The sequence below is a fragment of the Schistocerca serialis genome, chromosome 2, assembly GCF_023864345.2.
Source record: "Schistocerca serialis cubense isolate TAMUIC-IGC-003099 chromosome 2, iqSchSeri2.2, whole genome shotgun sequence".
NCBI lineage: Eukaryota > Metazoa > Arthropoda > Insecta > Orthoptera > Acrididae > Schistocerca > Schistocerca serialis.
The window spans coordinates 110,548,073-110,570,341 of NC_064639.1; the positions used below are offsets into that span (position 1 = coordinate 110,548,073).

Consider the following 22,269-nt stretch of genomic DNA (forward strand, 5'->3'; position numbering starts at 1 on the left):
ATGAAATTTCAATGAAGAACGTTCTCCTCAGAGAGTGAAAATATTTTTTGGCGCTCACCTGCACAAGGAGAAAAGTTTATCATAATAAAATACGAGAAATCAGAGCTCGCACGGCAAGATTGCGCGCTTTGTTTGAAAGTGGGACGATAGAGAACTTGAAGGTGGGTCGATGAAACCTCTACCAGGCACTTAATTTTGAATTGCTGAGTAATCATATGGATGTTGACACAACTCATTATTTGTATAAAAATACTCGGGAATAAGATAACCCTTCTACCAAAGGGATGGCGGTAGGTACGAGAAGTGGTGACCTGTAAAAAATGATCAGAAACGACTTGTCGGTATTTCTTTCCTTTATTTAGTTGACTTGGAATGCTTTAAATGTATGAAGCGCAATCTGTCTCTTATATGTGTTGCTGAATGTGTCGAGCAGGTCGCGAGAATAAGTACTGCAGTGAGCCATATACGGATTATTTACCGAGTTTGCGTTGTACCCACCACTTGTCGTTACGTGAGCAGCGCCTGGACAAAATGGTGACTAAGCATGAAAACTGTTGGAATATGCGAGATGGTTATTTGTTACAATTGGGCAATGGTGCATTCAGAAGAAAGTGTCGAAAAGAACCGCCATGTAAACAGAACACTGTGCCTTGGTAACGACAAATCAGGAAACCTGGTTGTCTCTGTATACATAAGTACCAGTCGACCAGTGGTGCCAGATCAGATGCAACCGTGCAAAGGGCGAAGGATAGCGTCGCACGCAGTCCATAAAAATCAATGGTTCGCGCAAGCCACGAAATTGGAATACCGCAGAAAACTGTGTAGAAGATTTTGCGAAGGCAGTTGCATTTCAAACCTTACCGTCTGTAGTTCGTGCAACAATTAAAACCGCAAGATTACTGCCGGGATCTTCAATTTTGCATCACGATGCAGGTAGCACATGAGGATGAAAATTTCGCCTTCAAGCTGACACTCAGCGACGAAGCAAGCTTCCAGTGTGAGGCTGTGGCGCACTGAAAATAGCCATGAAATTGTGGCTCATGAACTAAATTCGCCGAAAGTTTATGTTTTCTCTTCGCTGTCACAGACGAAGCAGTATGGGCCGTTTCTCTTGTGCGAGAAGACTGTGACATGTACCTCTTACTTCGATATGTTGTAGTTGTTTTCAAAACTGACTTCCGAGAATTTTATCTTCCAACAATACAGGGCACCCCCGCATTGGAGCATCGATGTACGTCGCTACCTAACGACGAATTGTCACATCGGTGGATTTGGCGCAGTGGGAAAGATTATGTTGCTCTGTTCCCTTGGTCCTCCAGGTCGTACGGTTCAAACCCGCGTCCAGCCATCCTGGTTTAGGTTTTCTGTTATATCCTAGCCAGTAATGCCACCCGAGCCCGCTGCCAAAAGGTTGGCAGCATCAAAGTCCGGACGCCGTCCGTATAAGCAGCGCCAGCGAGACAGGAAATGGCCGCAAGTCTGCGCGCGCCACCGCTGGCTTCTGGCTTCTTAAGCGCTGGAGTCGCGGGCGCTAGGACAGTTCTGTATTCGCCGCTCAGTTGTATACTCGCCACCGAATTGTGTACTTGCTAGTCAGTTGTGTGTTCATCGCAGCAGAGTTGTTGTTTGTCGTCAGCCGACGCTGACCAAGCCGCTCCGACTCGAACTAGACATATTTTTGTAGACACGGAGTTCACTACTGTGTTTTTGTATCTTCGTTAATAAAGATAAGTACCGACTTTTATTTAATCAGAGTGTTTGGGTTTTCATCTTTCTGTTCACTGTTCCAGCGGACCGGTCGGACCGCTATTAAAAGTGTGGCGGTGACTTCGTAAGCCGTTTCTACAGCGAATTGTTTGTCGCTACGAACGCCGCCACAAAATTTTCCGTGATTTCCCTAGATCGCTTCAGGCAAATGCCGGAATTGTTCCTTTGAAAGAACGCGGCCGATTTCCTTCCCCATCGTTCCCTAATCCGAGCTTGTGCTCCGTCTCTAATGACCTCGTTGTCGACGGGACGTTAACACTAACATCCTCCCCCTCCTCCTCCAGGTCGACTGATCTAAGATCTTGTGACTTTTTCCTTTGGGGTGCATTAAGAACTATGTTTGCGAACCCCAACTGCCAAGGACACTGGAACAGCTCAGAGAACTATCAGTGTTACTGTTGGTGACCCTGATACGTATGTAGCGAATCTGACTGCCGTTAGCACATATGTCATGTGACCAGAGGGACACACACAGAACATTCGTAGAGTGCAAAATGCAATCTTCGCGAGTTTACGGTTCTATTCATATATCAATCATATTTTTGCATGTAATACTTTGGAAAATATAATCTTTGAAAACAAATGAATCGTTTATTGTAGCTCTGTGAAGTCGCGGGCAAAAAGCTAGTCCATAAAGAGAATACGCTGCTTGTTTTATGACAATGTAATAACGTACTGTACGACTTCTGAGTCAAATTCTTTAGGTAATATGTTCATCGCTCGTGATAGGCTATTTTTAGCCGTGTTTACTTTGGCTAGTACTCGAGACATACTTCAGGCCGCTGGCATACCGGCATCCTAAATTTGAAAACTTTCGCTTAGGAGCCAGGAAATATGAAATAACTCTTCTGCTTACGCAATCTGATACGAACTATTTATTACATAGGTATGCATAGACCGTTCGTATACTTTAGCACCAAAACTATACACATGACAAAAGATCCTCATCTGCGTACTTTGAGATAAGGAACTAACGGTCGAAGACTAATATATAGATTTTAACGTACGTGAAAAAGTTACGTCAGAGATTCCTTGTGCAATACTAGCTCCCATGAAAGACTGTAACCAAAAAGTGTCGTAGTAATGTGTGCCAGCGATCTTCATCCATTTACATCAACATCAAGGGGTGGATTTCGCTCTTTTTTGTCAGGAGCTTGCAAACTTGGGTTCGAAATTTAGATAGAGGGACCTGTCCAACACGACTGCATCATCCTACGAAAGTGGCCGAAACATCGAAAGACAAGCCGATGAAATTCGGGCAAGTATGTTGCCATAAACGCAAATGCATGTGCAGCTGTACATGTACGTCCACATACGAGGGTAACCCCAAAAGTAAGGTCTCCTATTTTTTGTAAGTACATAGACCTGTTTATTTCTGCAATGGTTTACATCAGTTAATAGCTTGAACATTTAGCTATTTTTCGATATAATCACCATTTCTGTCGATGCATTTTTGTAGATGCTGTGGCAGTTTTTGTATGCCCATGTCATACCAGCTCGCCGCCATGCTGTTCAGAAAGTTATGAACCTCTTCGTTCACCTCGTCGTCGGAGCTGAATCGCTTTCCGGCCAAATGTTCTTTTAACTTAGGGAACAGGCGATAGTCACTGGGCGCCAAGTCAGGACTATACGGTGGGTGGGTGATTATGTTCCACTGAAGCTGTTGCAGGAGAGCAACGGTTTGCCGAGCGATGTGTGGGCGAGCGTTGTCATGGAATATGTATACGCCCTTGCTCAACATTCCTCTTCTCCGGTTCTGAATTGCCCGTTTAAGTTTTTTCAGTCTCACAGTACCTGTCAGCATTAATTGTGGTCCCAGTGGGCATAAAGTCGACCAACAATACCCCTTTCGGATCCCAAACACGGTTGCCATGACTTTACCGGGAGACTGTTTGTTTGAATTTCCGCAGCTTTGGCGAAGAAGGATGCCGCCACTGGCGTGATTGTTGCTTGGTCTCAGGTGTAAAGTGGTATGCCCAGATTTCGTCACCCGTGACAACTGAGTCCAGAATGGCGGCGAGCTGGTATGAAGTTAGCATACAAAAACTGCCACAGCGTCTGCAAAAATGCATCGACAGAAATGGTGATTATGTCGAAAAACAGCTAAATGTTCAAGCTGTAAACTGATGTAAACTATTGTAGAAATAAACAGATCTATGTACTTATAAAAAAATAGGAGACCTTACTTTTGGGATTACCCTCGTATGTTAGTGCATGAACATCCACATACGTTACTGCACTCTTTGTTGATCAATACAAGACATTGTGAAACGTGGTACTGGCAACAATTCGCCTTTCTGAGGGAGAAAAAAAAACACGGGGAATTTATTAAGAACCATATTACGGAACCACTACTTAACTTTGGAGTAAATCCTCAGCATCTTAATAAGATTTCATTTACTTTGCTTGAGGCGCTCATATACGCAACGCATTGCAATCCTTCCCACATCTTTCTAGCACAGTCCAGAAACACGTTTTCGATGGCGATTATTTGAAAAATGAGGTTCATCGCTTGATTAACGTTGTCAAAGACACTGTCCGATTCATGAAGAAAGCTGGCGATGTGCATTCATCAGAGATAAGCTTGAAGCAAGAAACGGGGGCTAGATGGAACAGCTTGTTTAGAATGTTACAGTCTATAGTTAGGAAGCATCAAAAAATAAGGGAAATGCTTGCGGAAAAGGACGCCTCTGACAAAACTTAACGCTTAAGACAACGAATTTGCAACAGAAGTCATGACGTTTTTGGAGCCATTCAAAGACGTAACAGGAGCGCTCGAAGACAAGAAGTATCCTACAGTTCAGTATTTCTTGTTATGGGTTGCATAAACCGAAAAGTCATTGTAATGCACGGCTCAACAATACAGAGGCATGTTTCTTTAAATTATTGCAGATCGAGTTTTCTTCTTTATTACGCGCTGTGTGTCCAGCAAATGCTCAATGTATTTAGCGGTAAACGCAAGTTTCAGCATCACAGGCATTATACAGTACGGTACAACTGCCGTAAAAACTTAGGTCTTATTTTATTATTAAGCGGCATACACCGCTTATCCATGTTTGCCGTATCTTATCTCGAACAGATGAAACAGACTTGATCCGAAACGCATCGCCGATTCAATACACACATACACATGGCTATGATTTGCACATTCATAGCTAGTAACGCAACTTTGTGCTCAATATATCTTCCACAGAAACCAGTGCCTCAATATGTGTTTAAGGGTTAGATTCAAATAACTTTTTAGCTAACGGATATCATCACAGGTTTTCAGTAACACTGAAAGTAAACTGTCGATAATATTTGGCAATCTACCTGTTTTCATCACGTATTGCTGAGGGAGCTTTTATGCTCGATTTTGTACGTCCAATGATAAATCACTTCAATTAATTATGGTTGGTTGGTTTGGGGAAGGAGACCAGACAGCGAGGTCATCGGTCTCATCGGATTAGGGAAGGACGGGGAAGGAAGTCGGCCGTGCCCTTTGAAAGGAACCATCCCGGCATTTGCCTGGAGCGATTTAGGGAAATCACGGAAAACCTAAATCAGGATGGCTGGACGCGGAATTGAACCGTCGTCCTCCCGAATGCGAGTCCAGTGTAATTAATTATGCATCAATCGCATCTGGAAGAGATTAATCCACAGCTACATATTAATCACTTTTAAATGACGAAAAGAAGAATTTGTCTATTCAGTGCTTAATTAAAAGAATATGTATACTGACCAGCCAGAACTACCTAACAGCCGGCACGGCACGAATAATAGGGGCGACGTGTTGTTGCATGGAAGCAAAAGGAGGCCCTGGGGGGGGGGGGGGAGGGGGGGGGGAGATGAAGTCTGACGCCACGTTCAGTCACTTCCCAGATTGTTCTTGTTCAGATCTGGCGAGCCGGGGGGTCAGCATATCAACTGGAACAAACCACTCTGTTCCTCGAATCACTCCATCACACTACTGACCTTGTGACATGGTGCATTAACTTTTTCGAAAATGCCACTGCCGTAGGGAAACATGGTCGTCACGAAGAGGTGTACGTGGTTTGTAACCAGTGTACGATACTCCTTCGCCATCATGTTGCATTGCACGGGCTCCACTGGAGCCACAGATGCCCACGTGAATGTTCCCCGCAGCATAATGGAGCCTCCGCCAGCTAGTCTCCGTCCCGCAGTACAGGTGACATGGAGCTGTTCCCCTCGAAGATGACGGATTTGTGCCCTCTCATTGGCATCATGAAGAAGATAATGGGATTCATCAGACCATGCAACGCTCTGCCACTGCGGCAGCGTTCAGTGCCGATGGTCACGTGCTCATTTCAGTCGTAGTTGCCGATGTCGTGGTGTTAACATGAACACATGCATGGGTCGTCGGCTGCGGAGGCCCATGGTTAGAAGTGTTCAGCGCACTGTGTATTCAGACACATTTGTACTCTGCCCAGCGTTCGTCTGATGTTAGTTCGGACACAGTTCGTCTGATGTTAATTCCGACACAGTTCGCCGCCTGTCCTGTTTCACCAGTCTGCCCAGCCTACGACTCCGACATCCGTAATGAGGGGTGGCCGCCCAACACACGACGTCTGGACGTGGTTTCATCGCGTGTTGAAGACATTCAACACAGCACTCCTCGAATACTCGACAAGTCGTGCAGTTTCCGAAATGCTCGCTCCGAGCCTCCGGACTGTCACTCTTTTCCCTCGGTCAAACTCAGATAGATTGCGATCCTTTCCCATTCCACACACGGACAGCACGCTCACTGATACTACATGCACCGTGCGTGTGTCTGACTAGCAGCCATTCCTCGCCAGGTGACGCTGCTATCGCCTGGACAAGTTTATATCCATAGTAGGTCGGTGGTCATAATATTCTGGCTGATCAGTCATAAGGCAATTTAACTTTGGCGTACGTCTTATATGTGTATCACAGTTAAACAACACTGCTTTGGCAAAACTGATGGAAGTACTACGGACTGGTTTCACTCAGAAGAATGAATGGATAGGTCACTCAAATAAAACACTAAGGAGTTATTTCAATAGAAAGAACAAACACTTGGTCCAACTCACAGTCACGCGGGGTAGCCGCGCGGTCTCAGGTGTCTTGTCACGGTCCGGGCGGCTCCCCCCGTCGGAGGTTCGAGTCCTCCAACGGGCATGGGTGTGTATGTTGTCCTTAGCGTAAGTTAGTCTGGAGGGGATAGATGTGTGTGTTGTCCTTAGATTAAGTTAGTCTAAGTCAGATTAAGTAGTGCGTAAGCTTAGGGACCGATGACCTTAGTAGTTTGGTCCCATAAGACCTTACCACAAATTTCCAAATTTCCAGCTGACAGAAAACTAAAAACTTATTTCACTAGAAACGCAAGATTGGCTAATTCAGTCAATGCGCCAAACCACATCGAATTGTGTCGCATGTTTTCATTCTGTTCCACTCACAGAATGGTTTAGCTCGAATGAAACAAATGAGTGAATAGCCAATATATATATATGTCTCTGAGCTCTGTGAGACTGTGGGACTTACCTTCTGAGGTCATCAGTCCCCTAGAACTTAGAACTACTTAAACCTAACTAACCTAAGGACATCACACACATCCATGCCCGAGGCAGGATTCGAACCTGCGACCGTAGCAGTAGCGCGGTTCCAGACTGTAGCGCCTAGAACCGTTCGGCCACCCCGGCCGGCAATAGTCCAACAGATACACAACAACAGCAACCAACTAAATCGATTGTTTTCATTTGGTTGCTACCACTGGCTGGTTTCGCGCAAAAGATAGAATGAATAATCCAACAAATATGAAAAACCATAACCGAATAAGGCGACTGTTTTCGAATAACCGACTGAATCGATTGTTTTCATTCGGTTGTTCCCATCACTAAACACTGGTCGCAACCCCCGCTTTGACAAACCCTAGTATATTCTCGACTAATGTTTGTATCAGCATGATAGTACAACCAGTCACAAAGCAGCACCTGCTAGGCACTGGTTTGTGGACAATAACATTCCTGTAATGGAGTGGCCAGCTCACATTCGAGTCCCAAACCCAATGGACCACCTTTGGAATGTGTTAATGCCGCCTTCGCTCGAGACATCCCTAACATCACTACCTTCTCTGATTCGGCTCTTGAGGAAGACTGGGCTGCTTTCCTCTACAGGCAGATACCTCACTGAAACTGTCCCCAGCAGAATTCGATCCGCCATGAAGAGTGGAAACACTCCATATTAATACCCAATAATAGGTGTCCGGATACTTTTGATCAGATAGTGCACAATGAATTAAATACCGAGGAATAGTTTACCGCAGACTCCTGCAGGTCGTTTACGTTGCGCAAGAGATACACGTCTGTGAGAAATTAGAGCGGTCTCCAAAGTGCATCTGGCAAGCGCGCAGCTGGTGGGCACGCTTTTGCATGAGCGTCTTGCGCAATATGTCGTCACTACAGGTGCAACCCCGCCAGTCAACAGCAGAACGACGAACGCATTAGCTTGTGACATTCCTAATGGCATCGTCAATAGCAGTACTTTCGCTTAACGTTCTGTGACCTCCTTTACTACTTGCGGCTGGATTCACAGCTGCAAATTACTGCACCACAATGCTCATCACTAAAATTTTACCACCATGAAAGTGACCTGCAACAAACGTCAAACTGGCGTGAAGTGCTCCAAATGCTTCGATATGCAAACGATTAGCATTTCAGTGCGAACGTGCAAAGTAGGTAGTAGTGTCTTCTTTCTACATATAATGAAAGATTTCACAGCATGTTCCTCATTCAGAATGCGCATACGAATGTTGGTTGATTGTGAGGAGATCGTGTTAGGTAATAAGGAGACATGTTTACCAGCTACCTGTTGGAATTTGACAGCAGCAAGATCGTGGCCTGTTGACATTGTTATTCATGATAATAATGCTGCTCTGGTGGTTTGAGATATTAGGACTCTTAACAACGCGAGTGCGCCTACTGGTCGACATTTATGATATATGCCAGGCTTGGTCAGAAATGAAAGCGACACCAGTGGGAGCTTCAGATGGCCAAGCGTTCAGATAGAAAAACAGCTTCTTTTTGGGGTGGATCAGGCGAGGCATGCGACATTAAGGTTATCGTAATTTCCAGGCAGTAATTGGCGCAGCGGGAAGATTATAGGTAGGTAATCCGAGCGCCATGGAGTCGAGTACATATGCGGAAACTTTTTTATATATCCAATATTTATGTTACACTGCAAATAAACCAAGACATTGCTCAATATACAGGATGTTTTCGTAAGAGCGTGCAAAAATGTAACTGGACATCGAGAATGCTCCACTGAACAATTTGAGGTAAGGAATCTGGAGTCGGAGAGGACAGCTTAACTGTTTAGTCTACCGCATTTTACAGCATTATTGCCGGCCGCGGTGGTCTTGCGGTTCTAGACGCTGCAGTCCGGAACCGCGGGACTGCTACGGTCGCAGGTTCGACTCCTGCCTCGGGCATGGATGTGTGTGATGTCCTTAGGTTAGTTAGGTTTAAGTAGTTCTAAGTTCTAGGGGACTGATGACCTAAGATGTTAAGTCCCATAGTGCTCAGAGCCATTTGAACCATTTGAACAGCATTATTGTTTTCCAGCTTATTTAAAACTAACATGCGTACAAGTTTACGTGTACTTTGCTGTTTATTTACATGTACATTCTTTATTTCATGAAAGGAAACGAGGAGGGCGAGCCTGATTACTAGGAAATATTTCCTGATCGTTGGATTTGAAGGCGAGATCCTATTCCATGGCCTGCGATATCGCCTGATCTGAATCACCTTCATTATTCCCTATGGTAGAGTGTCCATTTCATTTTCATTGAAAAAGGGGACATTTAAAATAAATTAGAGAAAAACCTGGGACAACGATGGAAAAAAACGGGACATAAATATTGTATAGACTAATTTAATACACATACAAGTTTACCTTTAAAACGTGCACTCAGATGTCCCCAAATAACTTTTTACAAGTATGCTGCCACACTATCACCGTACTTTTCACTTTTATGTACTTTATCAAGAAGTGCACATTCATTTGAAATTGTATCATAAAAGTCAGTACACGATACACCATTAAAGTGTGTTTTGACAATGAGCAAGGCCCTCACTGTTCCAACTTTCATTCTGGTTTTTTCATCTGACCACAAAGAGTTCACTAACGAAAATACACGTTCTAGAGCAGCATTTGACCCAGGAATTGCCAGACAAAACTCCACCAAATGAACCATGTTTTTCATGTTAATGTTTTTACTTTTGAAATAAGCAAATATTTTACACCACGTTGCACTAACACTTTCTTTGTCTCCCTCTTCACTTTTTATGAAGTTCTGTGCACATGAAAATTCATCAAACAGTTCGTCTTCATCAACAGGAAAATTTGGTACAATACTTTTAACAAAAACACAACAGTCCTGAATATCCTTTACTGTAGCTGCTCCTTTTCAGTATTACCCCAGTCAAATGCTTTAAAAGGCGTGAGAAATGGTAAACACCAATCTTTAATATACTCAATGCAAGAGTCACAGAAGATGTCAGCATAAATATGAAATTGTTCTACAGTAACTTCACCCTCTTCTTCCAGCTTCCTTAGAGTCTCGTGTACAAAGGATGTGGGAAACCTTCAGATTTTCTACATTGCAATTTGCCCAATTATTTGATTATTTCTTGATAAACTTCCACTATTGTGATTTCTTGTTTCTCAATACATTTAATTGTTGTGGAGAAAGGTTTTAGCTGGCTAGCAAGAAAATGTAGAAGAACAATAGACACAAGGTTATCAAAGAATTGTTTGAGGATAACAGGACACTTATCAAGGGAAATGAAATATGATTTCAAAGCAGGAAATATCTACAGTTCTTTCCAATGCTGGTAGCAGAGATAGCCACCTTGTCTTGCTGTGCCCAAGTACAGTTTTGTATACAAGTTCAGTAAACTTACAGAATTACTTCAGAGATTCAACCCTTACTGTACATATGTGGAAATGCTAGTAGATTTTGTTTACAATTAATTGGCAGTCGATGGGTAGGCAATCTGGCCAGTTTGTAAGGAATTGTGCACCACATGTGCTGGACAGCCAACACCTACTATATTATTCACTGTAATCTGTTGCAGTTTATAGAACAAATTGTTTTTTTTTCCTTTCCTCTGCTTGCCACCAAAATTGGTGTTAGTGTTGTCTGCAGAAACTACAATCACCTTTCCCTCAAGATCATATTTCTTTAAAACCTCCAGCACATAATTCTGAAGTAAATCTGAAGTTTCTCCAGCTAAATTAAGCAATTCGAGCACTTTCACTGTGATGCCATTTTCAGGGTGAAAATACCTGATAAGGAGAGGAACCAACTTCAAATCCAGATGATTCGATGTATCAATCATTACAGAAATGAATCGAGCACTTTTCGGTTCATTTAAAACCTGCTGAGCTGCATACGGTGCAATAACATTTGAAATGATTGCATTACATTTTGTGTGTCCACATGTGAATTTAAGATTGAAAAGTTTTTTAACAACTGCTGTTGTACAGTCCATTGACTTAAAGCTATGGCTATGCATTGCACTGTGGTATGCAAACGTAGCTTCTTGTGCTGCCAACTGCCTATCCATTTCTGCTACTGATTTTAAGTTTACATAGTAGTCACTCACGCATTTGTTTGCTCTTTTCGTTTGATCACTCATGCGATGTTTCTTAGCCTTAATGTGATTCACAATGTCAGACCTTACACCATGATCAATAGCAAATTTTGATCCGCACAACGTACATTCTACAGTTTCTCCACTACCAGTGATAAAAGGAAACTTGCTTTTTATATTGCTGTTAAAATTACACTTTCGTTTTGGCGTAATGAAACAGTGATTGCACAGTGCAAAACATTAACAGTGAGGTGATGAAAGCCAGAGAGCAAGTATTAGTGGTGTAGAGTATCTCTGGACCGAAAGGACGGATTCAGTGGATCGACTTAGAAGAGAAGAATCTTCGCTGTTATTCGTAACCTAAAGTGCGTTTAAAAATACTTGCGATTGTTGACAGTTCGGTACATGTTTGGGGTATGCTAAAAGTCATCACACGTTTCCTAGCGTAAATAATTGAGCAGTTAATAGCAAGTCAAACAACCAGTATCGTAAAATACTCTAACCAAGTGGAATCAGAAAAAAACGGGACATTTGAGCGTCCCCATAAAAACTTTCGGGACAGCGGGACATTTTGGTAAAAAAAGGGACGAATGGACACCCTACCCTATGGTGATATCTAAAGTCACTTGTGTATGAGACCCCAGTGGATGCGGAGATGGAATTAGTTGCCAGATTTGTAGCTGCCTATGTTGTGATTCGAAACACACCAGGGATATTTGTCAGGGTTCGCCAGACTCTTGCTCGGCGATACCATGCTTGCGTTGAGGTTGATCGCCGTCAGTTTCAGCATATTTTGTAAGATACAGTACAAATGGTACGTTCATTGTGTCAGAGATGGTATTAACGGTTAACTGTCTTTCTTTTCTTTCTTGTGCTACTGCCTTTATCCCGCATCGTGCGCAGGGTCGGCAGGGTTAAGTACGGATTTGGCATGGTTATTTGTAAGGGGTGGCCGGATGCCCTTTCTGCCGCCACCCCATACCCCCCGGGACGGAATTAGTGTACCCCAGCTGTCTGCGTCTAGTGTAAATCGTGATATAGTGTCAATGCGTTTCAAATATCTGCGAGTCGTGTAACTGAGGCGGGTCGTGGGGACCAGCCCGGTAATCACCTAGTAGGATGTGGATAACCGCCTAAAAACCACACCCAGGCTGGCCAGCACACCAGCCGTCGTCGTTAATCCGCCGGACGGATTCGATCTGGGGCCGGTATCAACAGTTAACTGTAACTAATGTAAATAAAAAAGTAGACAGTACTGTGAATTTATTTCTATGATCTTGTTAAGCTGACTTTTCCGACTCGAAGTTCCCTACCTCAAATTGTTGAGTGGAGCATCCTCTATGTCCTGTTACATTTTTGCAAGCTCTTGCGGAAACAACCTGTATTGTATTTATTAATATTTTCATAAGAGGCATAGAAAGGAAAGGCAAAGAAAAATTTGAGATTGCAAATAAATTTCCATGAAAGGATTATATTTACAGCGTCCAAGAGGGTCTCCACTTGACGTTTCAAGAAGCTGTTGTAATTAAAGCACACAGGACTCCGTTAGATTCATTTTTACCTCGGAGAAGACTGCGTCAAACTACATTCCATTCCACTCGTACATCACCAGCTGTACTTGCGAATACCTGGCGAAATTTTGCGTTTTGCGTGGTTTGCTAAGCAACCGCGTAATGAAGAAGAATCTTTTATGGATGTAAACCAAGTTTGTTTATCTATAGAAACTTAAAAACAGCCGTGTAATTGTACACATGCGGCGTTAATAACGTGAGCAGTAGACCGATAAAATTATTGCTTCCCCTGTTTCTATGATGAAAATCACCCCAGCACCTGTAAGTCATCAACTGTAAAATAACAGACGTATCTAATTTTATATACGGTGTACTCGTGTACGCATTACAATCCCTTCATGGAGATTGGACAGAATTTGGCACGGTATTCGTCAGGAGGACATCCAATGACTCTATCAATCAGTGGCAAGCCGAATAACTGCTTGCATAAGAGCCATAGGTGGATTAACGCATTACTGACGTGCCCAAATTGTGAAACTCTTTCTCTTGAATAAATCATCCATTTTTCTGAAATTGTAGTTATTTATTTGTCTGAACGCTTATATCACATATTCCGATTTCCGCCTCATTCGGATAATACTTTCGTGGCGCATCGGTTATGGTTCAAATGGCTCTGCGCACTATGGGACTTAACATCTATGGTCATCAGTCCCCTAGAACTTAGAACTACTTAAACCTAACGACAGCACACAACACCCAGCCATCACGAGGCAGAGAAAATCCCTAACCCCGCCGGGAATCGAACCCGGGAACCCGGGCGTGGGAAGCGAGAACGCTACCGCACGACCACGAGATGCGGGCTCATCGGTTATCTAAGAGTGTATTTCACGAGCCTTAAGATAGGCAAGACAAATTGCATCATCCGCCGCACACATTCTCTCTCTCTCTTTATTCTTTCACACGGACACACACAAACACACACACATACACACACACCACGCATGTAGACATGGGCACAAATTAGGGTGTTAAAACATAGCATTAGCATACACGCACACACATCAGTGTAAACCCTCGGCGATCAGAAAGCGCTGACATCAATCATTATCTAGCAGATTATTTTCAGTGCTTTGAATTTTCAGCCAGTGCCCTGAAGGAATGCTTCCACACCGTTATTTTAATTACATCCAATCTGTACACGTCAGATAAAACAGTGGTATTTAACATAATTAAATATTTACACAAGACAGTATGTAATAAAAAACATTTATAACACATGAGTAGCATTTGCTATTATTAGCAAAAGCATTTGCGTGAATCATCTTAATGACAAACACTTCCAGGTGCAAGAAATGGAAGACAATGCCACAACAAATCACAGATTGAACACGAACACAAGACAAAAAAAAAAAAAGGAATGAACACAGAACCGTTATAGATGGGCGCAGTTCTCTCTCTGAGCAAGTACACATCTTCTAGCAGCACGGGATGGTCATTACAAATTTATGTAGACATGCTTACCCTGACGTAAAACAAATGGTACTTCAGCTGTATATGATTATGTACATTTGTGCATTATATTGCCTCGATCATAAATAGCGAAGTACTTCTGGAGAACAATTGCAGCATTTTTTTGAAAATTTGTATAATAGTAGAATCTTCACTAAGCAAATTGTGGGATAGGGCGGCTATTATTACATTGTTCTTTAATAACTGGGCGGTGTGTGCTTATTAATAGATTCTCATTGTATCTTAAACGCGTACGAATCATTGTCGCTCAAAGTTGGCGAATTTGTGATTATGAAACCAGAGGCCACATGCCCCTGCTACAAAAGCACGACGCGGTTACAGCACAAAGGGACTGGCATGTAGGCTTAGGGAACCTTTTCAGTGATGATCGAAAGCGCAAACTTGACACTGATCGCTGTAATTAAAGTCAGTAAAAACGACTCTGTAGGTACGTGCCAGACGCCAATTACGGTACACTCCACTCGCTCGAACGTCAGACTGGAGTGGAGGGCGACTGAGGATATTTGCCAGCCGCTTTCATCAAAACATTTGTTTCTGCAGCATATTAATTAATCGAGGTGTCGATTGGAGAAATCAACATCCAACCCTGCAGTCATGTTGACGGAATGATAAAAAAGCCGTTTGTTACTGTCGTGTACTTCAGTCCAAAGATTGGTGTGATGCAGCTCTCCATACTAGTCTATCCTGTGCAAATCTCTGCATCTCCAAATAACTACTGCAACCTACATCCTTTTGAAGATGGACACTCTATTCATCCGTCGGTCTCCCTCTACTATTTTTATCCCGCACACTTCCCTCCAATACTAAATTCATGCGTCCTTGATGTTTCCGATTGTGTCGATCAATCGAGACCTTACTTTACTCAAACAATGCCATAAATTCCTTTTTTTCCCTAATCAGTTCATTTCTCCATCATTAGTTACTGGTTCTACACAGCTAATCTTTAACATTCTCCTTCAGCACCACATCTCAAAACATTCTATTCCCTACTTCTCTTAATTCTTTACAGTTCACATTTCACTCCGGTACAAGGCTACAGTCACGACAAATATCATCAGAAAGTATTTCCTACCATTTAAATTTAAACTCGATGTTAAGAAATTTCTCTTTTTCAGAAATGCTTTTCTTGCTGTTGCCGTTCTGCATTTATTATCCGCTCTGCGGGTGCCCAAACAGCAAATCACATCTAACGCTTCTAGTGTCTCATTTCATTACCTTAGCACCACCTAATTTAATTCGACTTCATTCCGTTAGACTTGTTTTAGTTTTGTTGATATTCAACTAACAATTTATTTTCAAGACGCTATCCATTCCACTCAACTGCTCTTCCTAGTCGTTTGCCGTCTCTCAAAGGTTCAAAACGTCAACGGCAAACCTTACAGTCTTTAATCCTTCCTCTTGAACTTTAATTTCCTTTCTAAACTATTCCTTGGTTTTCTTTACCATTTGCTCAATGTACCATTTGAATAACACCGCGGGTAGGCTACAACCCTGTCTTATTCCCTTTTCAATCTGGTTTCTGTACTACAAGATGTAAATCACCTTTCGCGCCCTGTATTTTATCCCTGTTACCCTCGAAATTTCGTACAGTATGGTCCACTGGCCATGGTTTACTTTTGTTCGTGTTCAGCTTGTAATATTTTTTCATACACTACCCACTCCGTTTAACTACTCTTCTACATACTTTGCTGTCCCTGACAGAATTACAATGCCACTAGCAATCCTCAAGTTTTAATTTCTTCACCCTGCACCTTGAGCCCCTTCTTAGTTTTTCCTTGGTTTGCTTCACAGATTTATGTCTACAGACTGATTAACGTCAGCGATAGGTTGTAGTCATGTCTCTCTCCTTTCGTAAGTACTGTTTCCCTTTCATGTCCTTAGACTCTTATCTGGTTTCTGTATAAGTTGTGGGTAACCTTCAGTTCCTTGTATTTTATCCCTGATACCTTCAGGATACAAGTGCAATAACCATAGGTTTGTTTATTTAACCAATACTCTCTCCGTCGGTGCCGACCAACTACCGTGTAATCCTCAACCGATAGGCGTCACTGGATGGGGATATTGAGGGGATACGTGGTCAGCTCCCCCGGCCGTTGTCAGTTTTCGTGTCCAGAGCCGTGACACCTCAACCAAGTAGCTCGTCAATTGGCCAACAGCGCTCGACAGACCCTGACGATCATCCATCCAAGTGTAACCCCAGTCTGACCACTGAGGCAAGGCCATTGGCAACCTATACTATCTGATCAAAAATAATATTTAAAAAAAAAACACGATACGGATGATCTGGAGAATAAGGGCCAAATAAGCGAGGTTCCACCGTATCGGTGTGATGTCTGCTCAGGGTGATTAAGTTCCTGACTGGTGTGTTCATGCGCCTAACGCATGGTAGTGCACTCTCAGCTACAGAACCACCACCAATCCGCGTGCGCTGCCCAGACAGAAACTAACTGCTCTGAACGTGCAGGAAGGTGCCACTGTTACTGGACTGTAGTGAGCGCTGGTGTATTAGGAGGGTCGGTTACTCGTCGGCGACGCTGGGTCGTCGCGACGGCGGGTGCAGGACGGGATGCGGCGGGGTGGCAACGTCTACCTGTATGCGAGAGGCGAGGAGGTTCTGACTAGTCTACTGATGGCGTTCGGAGAGAGGGGCGCGTCGATCAACGCCTCGGCGGACACTGACCGTGAAGGCGACGAGCTGGTGGCCCAGCTGCTCAGACTCGGCGACGACGACGTCGCCTCGTCGCGGCGCAGCGAGTCCGACTGCTCCCGACCGCGACCGCCGTGCTCCTTGTAGTCTCTGCAACACAAACGAGAGGACACACCTCACCAAGCGCCCCAGCCAACTACACAACACTGCATCTACATCTAACTTTTTTTCAAATTTATTGGCTCTCGGAACGTGTCCATACAGCATCTCAGCATTGGAAACGTTACACTACAGTTTCTCTTGACAATTCCGAGTATACATTAGTTTAAGTTGTATCTCTGTGAGAAATTACAAAGGCTTAATAAAAGACAGATTTTACATTCAAAGTATGCTCAAACGGGCAAACAAGACAAAAAATTACCATACACTGAAGAGCCATAGAAACTGGGACACCTGCCTAATATCGTGTAAGGCCCCCGTGAGCACGCAGAAGTGTTTCAACACGACGTGGCATGGACTCGACTAATGTCTGAAGCAATGCTGGATCCTGACAGCATCAATCCTGCAGGGCTGTCCATAAAACCGTAAGAATGCGAGGGGGTGGAGATGTCTTCTGAACAGCACGTTGCAAGGCATTCCAGATATGCTCAATATTGTTCATATCTGGGACGTTTGGTGGTCAGCGGAAGTGTTTAATTTCAGGAGAGTCCTCGAGCCACTCTGTAGCAATTCTGGAGTGTGATGTGTCGCATTGTCCTGCTGGAATTGCCCAATGGACATGAATGTATTCAGATGATCAGACGGGATGCTTACGCATGTGCCACCTGTCAGAGTCGTATCTAGACGTATCAGGGGTCGCATATCACTCCAACTACATACGCCCCACACCATTACACAGCCTCCACCAGCTTGAACAGTCCCCTACTGACGTGCAGCGTCCATGGATTCATGAGGTTGTCTCCACAACCGTACACATCCATACGCTCGATACAGTTTGAAACGAGACTCTTTCGAACAGGCAACATTTTTCCAGTCATCAACAGTCCAATGTCGGTGTTGGCGGGCCCAGGCGAGACGTAAAGCTTTGTGTCGTGCAGTCATTAGGGCTACACGAGTGAGCCTTCGGCTCCAAAAGCCCATATCGATTATGTTCCGTTGAATGGTTCGCACGGTGACACTTTTTGATGGCCCAACACTGAAATCCGCAGCAATTTGCGGAAGGGTTGCACTTCTGACACACTGAACGATTATCTTAAGTTGTCGTTGGTCCCGTTCTTGCAGGATCTTTTTCCGGCCGCGGCGATGTCGGAGATATGATGTTTTACCCGATTCCTGATATTCAAGGTACACTCGTGAAATGGTCGTACGGGAAAATCCCCACTTCATCGCTACATCGGAGATGATGTGTCCTATCGCTCGTGCGCCGACTATAACACCACGTTCAAACTCACTTAAATCTTAATAACTTGCTGTTGTAGGGGCAGTAACCGATCTAACAACTGCGTCAGACATTTGTTGTCTTATAAAGGCGCTGCCGACCGCAGCGCCGTATTCTGCCTGTTTACATATCTTTGTATTTGAATACGCATGCCTATACCAGTTTCTTTGGCGCTTCAGTGTAGGATACAGATAGGTAACACAATGAGAAATGATCAATCGCAATTGGTGAACATTTTGGATACTCCCAATCAATCCATATCAGTGTCTATGTAACTAAAATAGGAATAAAACGTTCTGTAAGAATTGTTTCAAATCCTGCAGATAGAAAATTGAATATTTGTGCAGGTCTGTGAGTGCCATCTAGAGAGAACGTAAGTGAATCATATTAGATGGTTCCGGATTTCCGCTGGGAGCGACTGACTGGTTTGTCTTCATGGAATGTCTTTGGTGGTATGGATGAGGCGTGCGACGCCAGCGAGAGAGGCAGTGCGTGTGGGCAAGCATGTCAAACCCCTCCCCCCGCGCGCAGGAACGGTTTGCGAGCTTAATGGAAATTTGTGATGGTAAGTGTGGTGCCACCGCCAGACACCACACTTGCTAGGTGGTAGCCTTTAAATCGGCCGCAGTCCGTTAGTATACGTCGGACCCGCGTGTCGCCACTATCAGTGATTGCAGACCCAGCGCCGCCACACGGCAGGTCTAGAGAGACTTCCTAGCACTCGCCCAGTTGTACAGCCGACTTTGCTAGCGATGGTTCACTAACAAAATACGCTCTCATTTGCCGAGGCGATAGTTAGCATAGCCTTCAGCTACGTCATTTGCTACGACCTAGCAAGGCGCCATTACCAGTTTCTATTGATGCTGTAAAACATGTACCGTCAAGAGTGATGTTCACCATTTATGGATTAAAGTTAAGTATTCCACAGCTACGTCCTTTTTTGCTAGTCTAATTTCCTTGACCTGTTCCAGACCTCACGCCAGCCTGCGTGAGCTAAAAAGCGTGCCTTTCGGCTTCCTCTCATACAGGGTTGGCTCTCTTGCCAATCCACAACAGTAAGCTCCTATGGGACCAAATTGCTGAGATCATCGGTCCCTAGGCTTACACACTACTTAATCTAACTGAAAACTAACTTACGCTAAGGACAACACACGCACCCATGCCCGAGGGAGGACTCGAACCTGCGACGGGGGAACGAGCGTAACGGCTAGCGAGTGGACGGTATTGGCGAGGCTGCTGGGAGCGCGGGTGTGTGAAGAAAGGCCCCTTGTACATATTTTCGCTGGTTCGGAGGAAGAAAACGGCACGCCATGTAGCCATCTTGTGTAGAAAGATAGTACGTCGCTTTTGGAACTTTTGAAACTTTTGGGCACTGAAAACGAGAGGACTCGTTTCGGTTTCATCCGATGAAGTGATCTTGTTCTCGAACCTCGTAGAACTGTGTTGTGATGCTGATCTTCTAAGAGGGGGAGACATATGGACACCGGTAACAATGAAGTTGATTTGGTTTGGTGGAAATAAGGCACGAACTGCAACCTGCTGTATTGGTCGTGAAGGACTTGTTCTTCTGGTAGTCAGGACTGAGAAGTGTAGTACGAGTAGTATAAAGGCCGGACCGGTCCGAGGGGTGGGTAGATGTTGAGAAACTTTAAGTAAGGTTAGTCTGTACATGGTACTTTGCCAAAAGGTTGTCTTTTCTGTTATTGTAACGTCTCACTGTGTACGGTTATATAGTACACTGGAATTTTTCTTGTTTGACGACTGTGTATATCGGCACACTGTAGTGATTCCCAGAAATAGTGGAGAGCTCTCAGGTTATTATGTTGGTAACTGTTCTTGGTAAACTGAATTTCCTTTGGTTAACTAACTGTAAATGATCGTATGAGAAATTAAGCTGATCATTTTCTGCGTGAGCTTTGGTTAAATTATGTTATCGAAAACTCTCGTAAATGCTTTTGGTAGCCTGATTTATCTTGTGGAAATTTGATAGCAAGTGTCCTCTGGAATTGTTAGTTTATAGATTATTGTGAAAGTGTCTTCTAGTATTGTCTGAGTTTTTTCGTTTCAACATAAAGGATTGAAATGCAACTTGTTCGGTGGAGGTTGTTCAACTACTGATTGTTGAAATCTTAAATAAAGCAAGGGACTAACACTTGTCTTTTGCAAAATAAATGAAATGCTAGGGCACGCTGTTGACTGTTCAGTCAATGTGTAAAAAGGGTTGTTGGGCTACTGAAAATTAATAAATTTTTGTGATCAGGAGTGTTCGACTTTCAGTGTACAACTAGGCCGCTCCACTTCCCCACTAAATCCATGTCTCCCTTTCAATGACAACCGTATGCAAGAACCAGAGTCCGCAGCTCGTGGTCGTGCGGTAGCGTTCTCGCTTCCCACGCCCGGGTTCCCCGGTTCGATTCCCGGCGGGGTCAGAGATTTTCTCTGCCTCGTGATGACTGGGTGTTGTGTGATGTCCTTAGGTTAGTTAGGTTTAATTAGTTCTACGTTCTAGGGGAGAATTTTAGAACATGTTTTTTGCTAGCGTATCATGTCGTTTCTGGAAACCCAAAATCTACTCTGTAGGAATCAACATGGATTCCGGAAACAGCGATCGTGTGAGACCCAACTCGCTTTATTTGCTCATGAGACGCAGAAAATATTAGAAACAGGCTCCCAGTTAGATGCCATTTTCCTTGACTTCCGGAGGGCGTTCGATACAGTTCCGCACTGTCGCCTGATAAACAAAGTAAGAGCCTACGGAATATCAGACCAGCTGTGTGGCTGGATTGAAGAGTTTTTAGCAAACAGAACACAGCATGTTGTTCTCAATGGAGAGACGTCTACAGACGGTAAAGTAACCTCTGGCGTGCCACAGGGGAGTGTTATGGGACCATTGCTTTTCACAATACATACAAATGACCTAGTAGATAGTGTCGGAAGTTCCATGCGGCTTTTCGCGGATGATGCTGTAGTATACAGAGAAGTTGCAGCATTAGAAAACTGCAGCGGATGGGCACTTGGTGTAGGGAGTGGTAACTGACCCTTAACTTAGACAAATGTAAAGTATTACGAATACATAGAAAGAAGAATCCTTTATTGTATGATAATACGATAGCGGTGCAAACACTGGTAGCAGTTACTTCTGTAAAATATCGGGGAGTATGCGTACGGAACGATTTGAAGTGGAATGATCATATAAAATTAATTTTTGGTAAGGCGGGTGCCAGGTTGAGATTCACTGGGAGAGTCCTTAAAAATGTAGTCCATCAACAAAGGAGGTGGCTTACAAAACACTCGTTCGACCCTATACTTGAGTATTGCTCATCAGTGTGGGATCAGCACCAGGTCGGGTTGACAGAGGAGATAGAGAAGATCCAAAGAAGAGCGGTGCGTTTCGTCACAGGGTTATTTGGTAAGCGTGATAGCGTTACGGAGATGTTTAGCAAACTCAAGTGACAGATTCTGCAAGCGAGGCGCTCTGCATCGCGGTGTAGCTTGCTGTCCAGGTTTCGAGAGGGTGCGTTTCTGGATGAGTTATCGAATATATTGCTTCTAGCGCGCACGGAGGCCTTCCGGCAGTCGTTCGTCCCGCGAACCATACGCGATTGGAACAGGAAAGGGAGGTAATAACAGTGGCACGTAAAGTGCCCTCCGCCACACACCGTTGGGTGGCTTGCGGAGTATAAATGTTGATGTAGATGTAGGGGAATTAGCGTCACGGTGTCTGCAATGCTAGAGCGGTAATCCCTGTTGCGTGCTCTAAGT

The 22,269-nt window shown here is 44.0% G+C and overlaps 1 protein-coding gene across 4 annotated transcripts in view; it reads right to left on the reverse strand.

Moving 5' to 3' along the window:
• Positions 1-22,269, reverse strand: part of LOC126456788 (trichohyalin) — a 378,453-nt gene that overhangs the window by 225,573 nt on the left and 130,611 nt on the right. For all 4 annotated transcript variants that reach the window (XM_050092572.1, XM_050092571.1, XM_050092573.1 and 1 more), the window contains exon 3: positions 17,103-17,219. In XM_050092572.1, the coding sequence (XP_049948529.1) occupies positions 17,103-17,219 (117 nt within the window). The remainder of the gene's footprint in view (positions 1-17,102; positions 17,220-22,269) is intronic.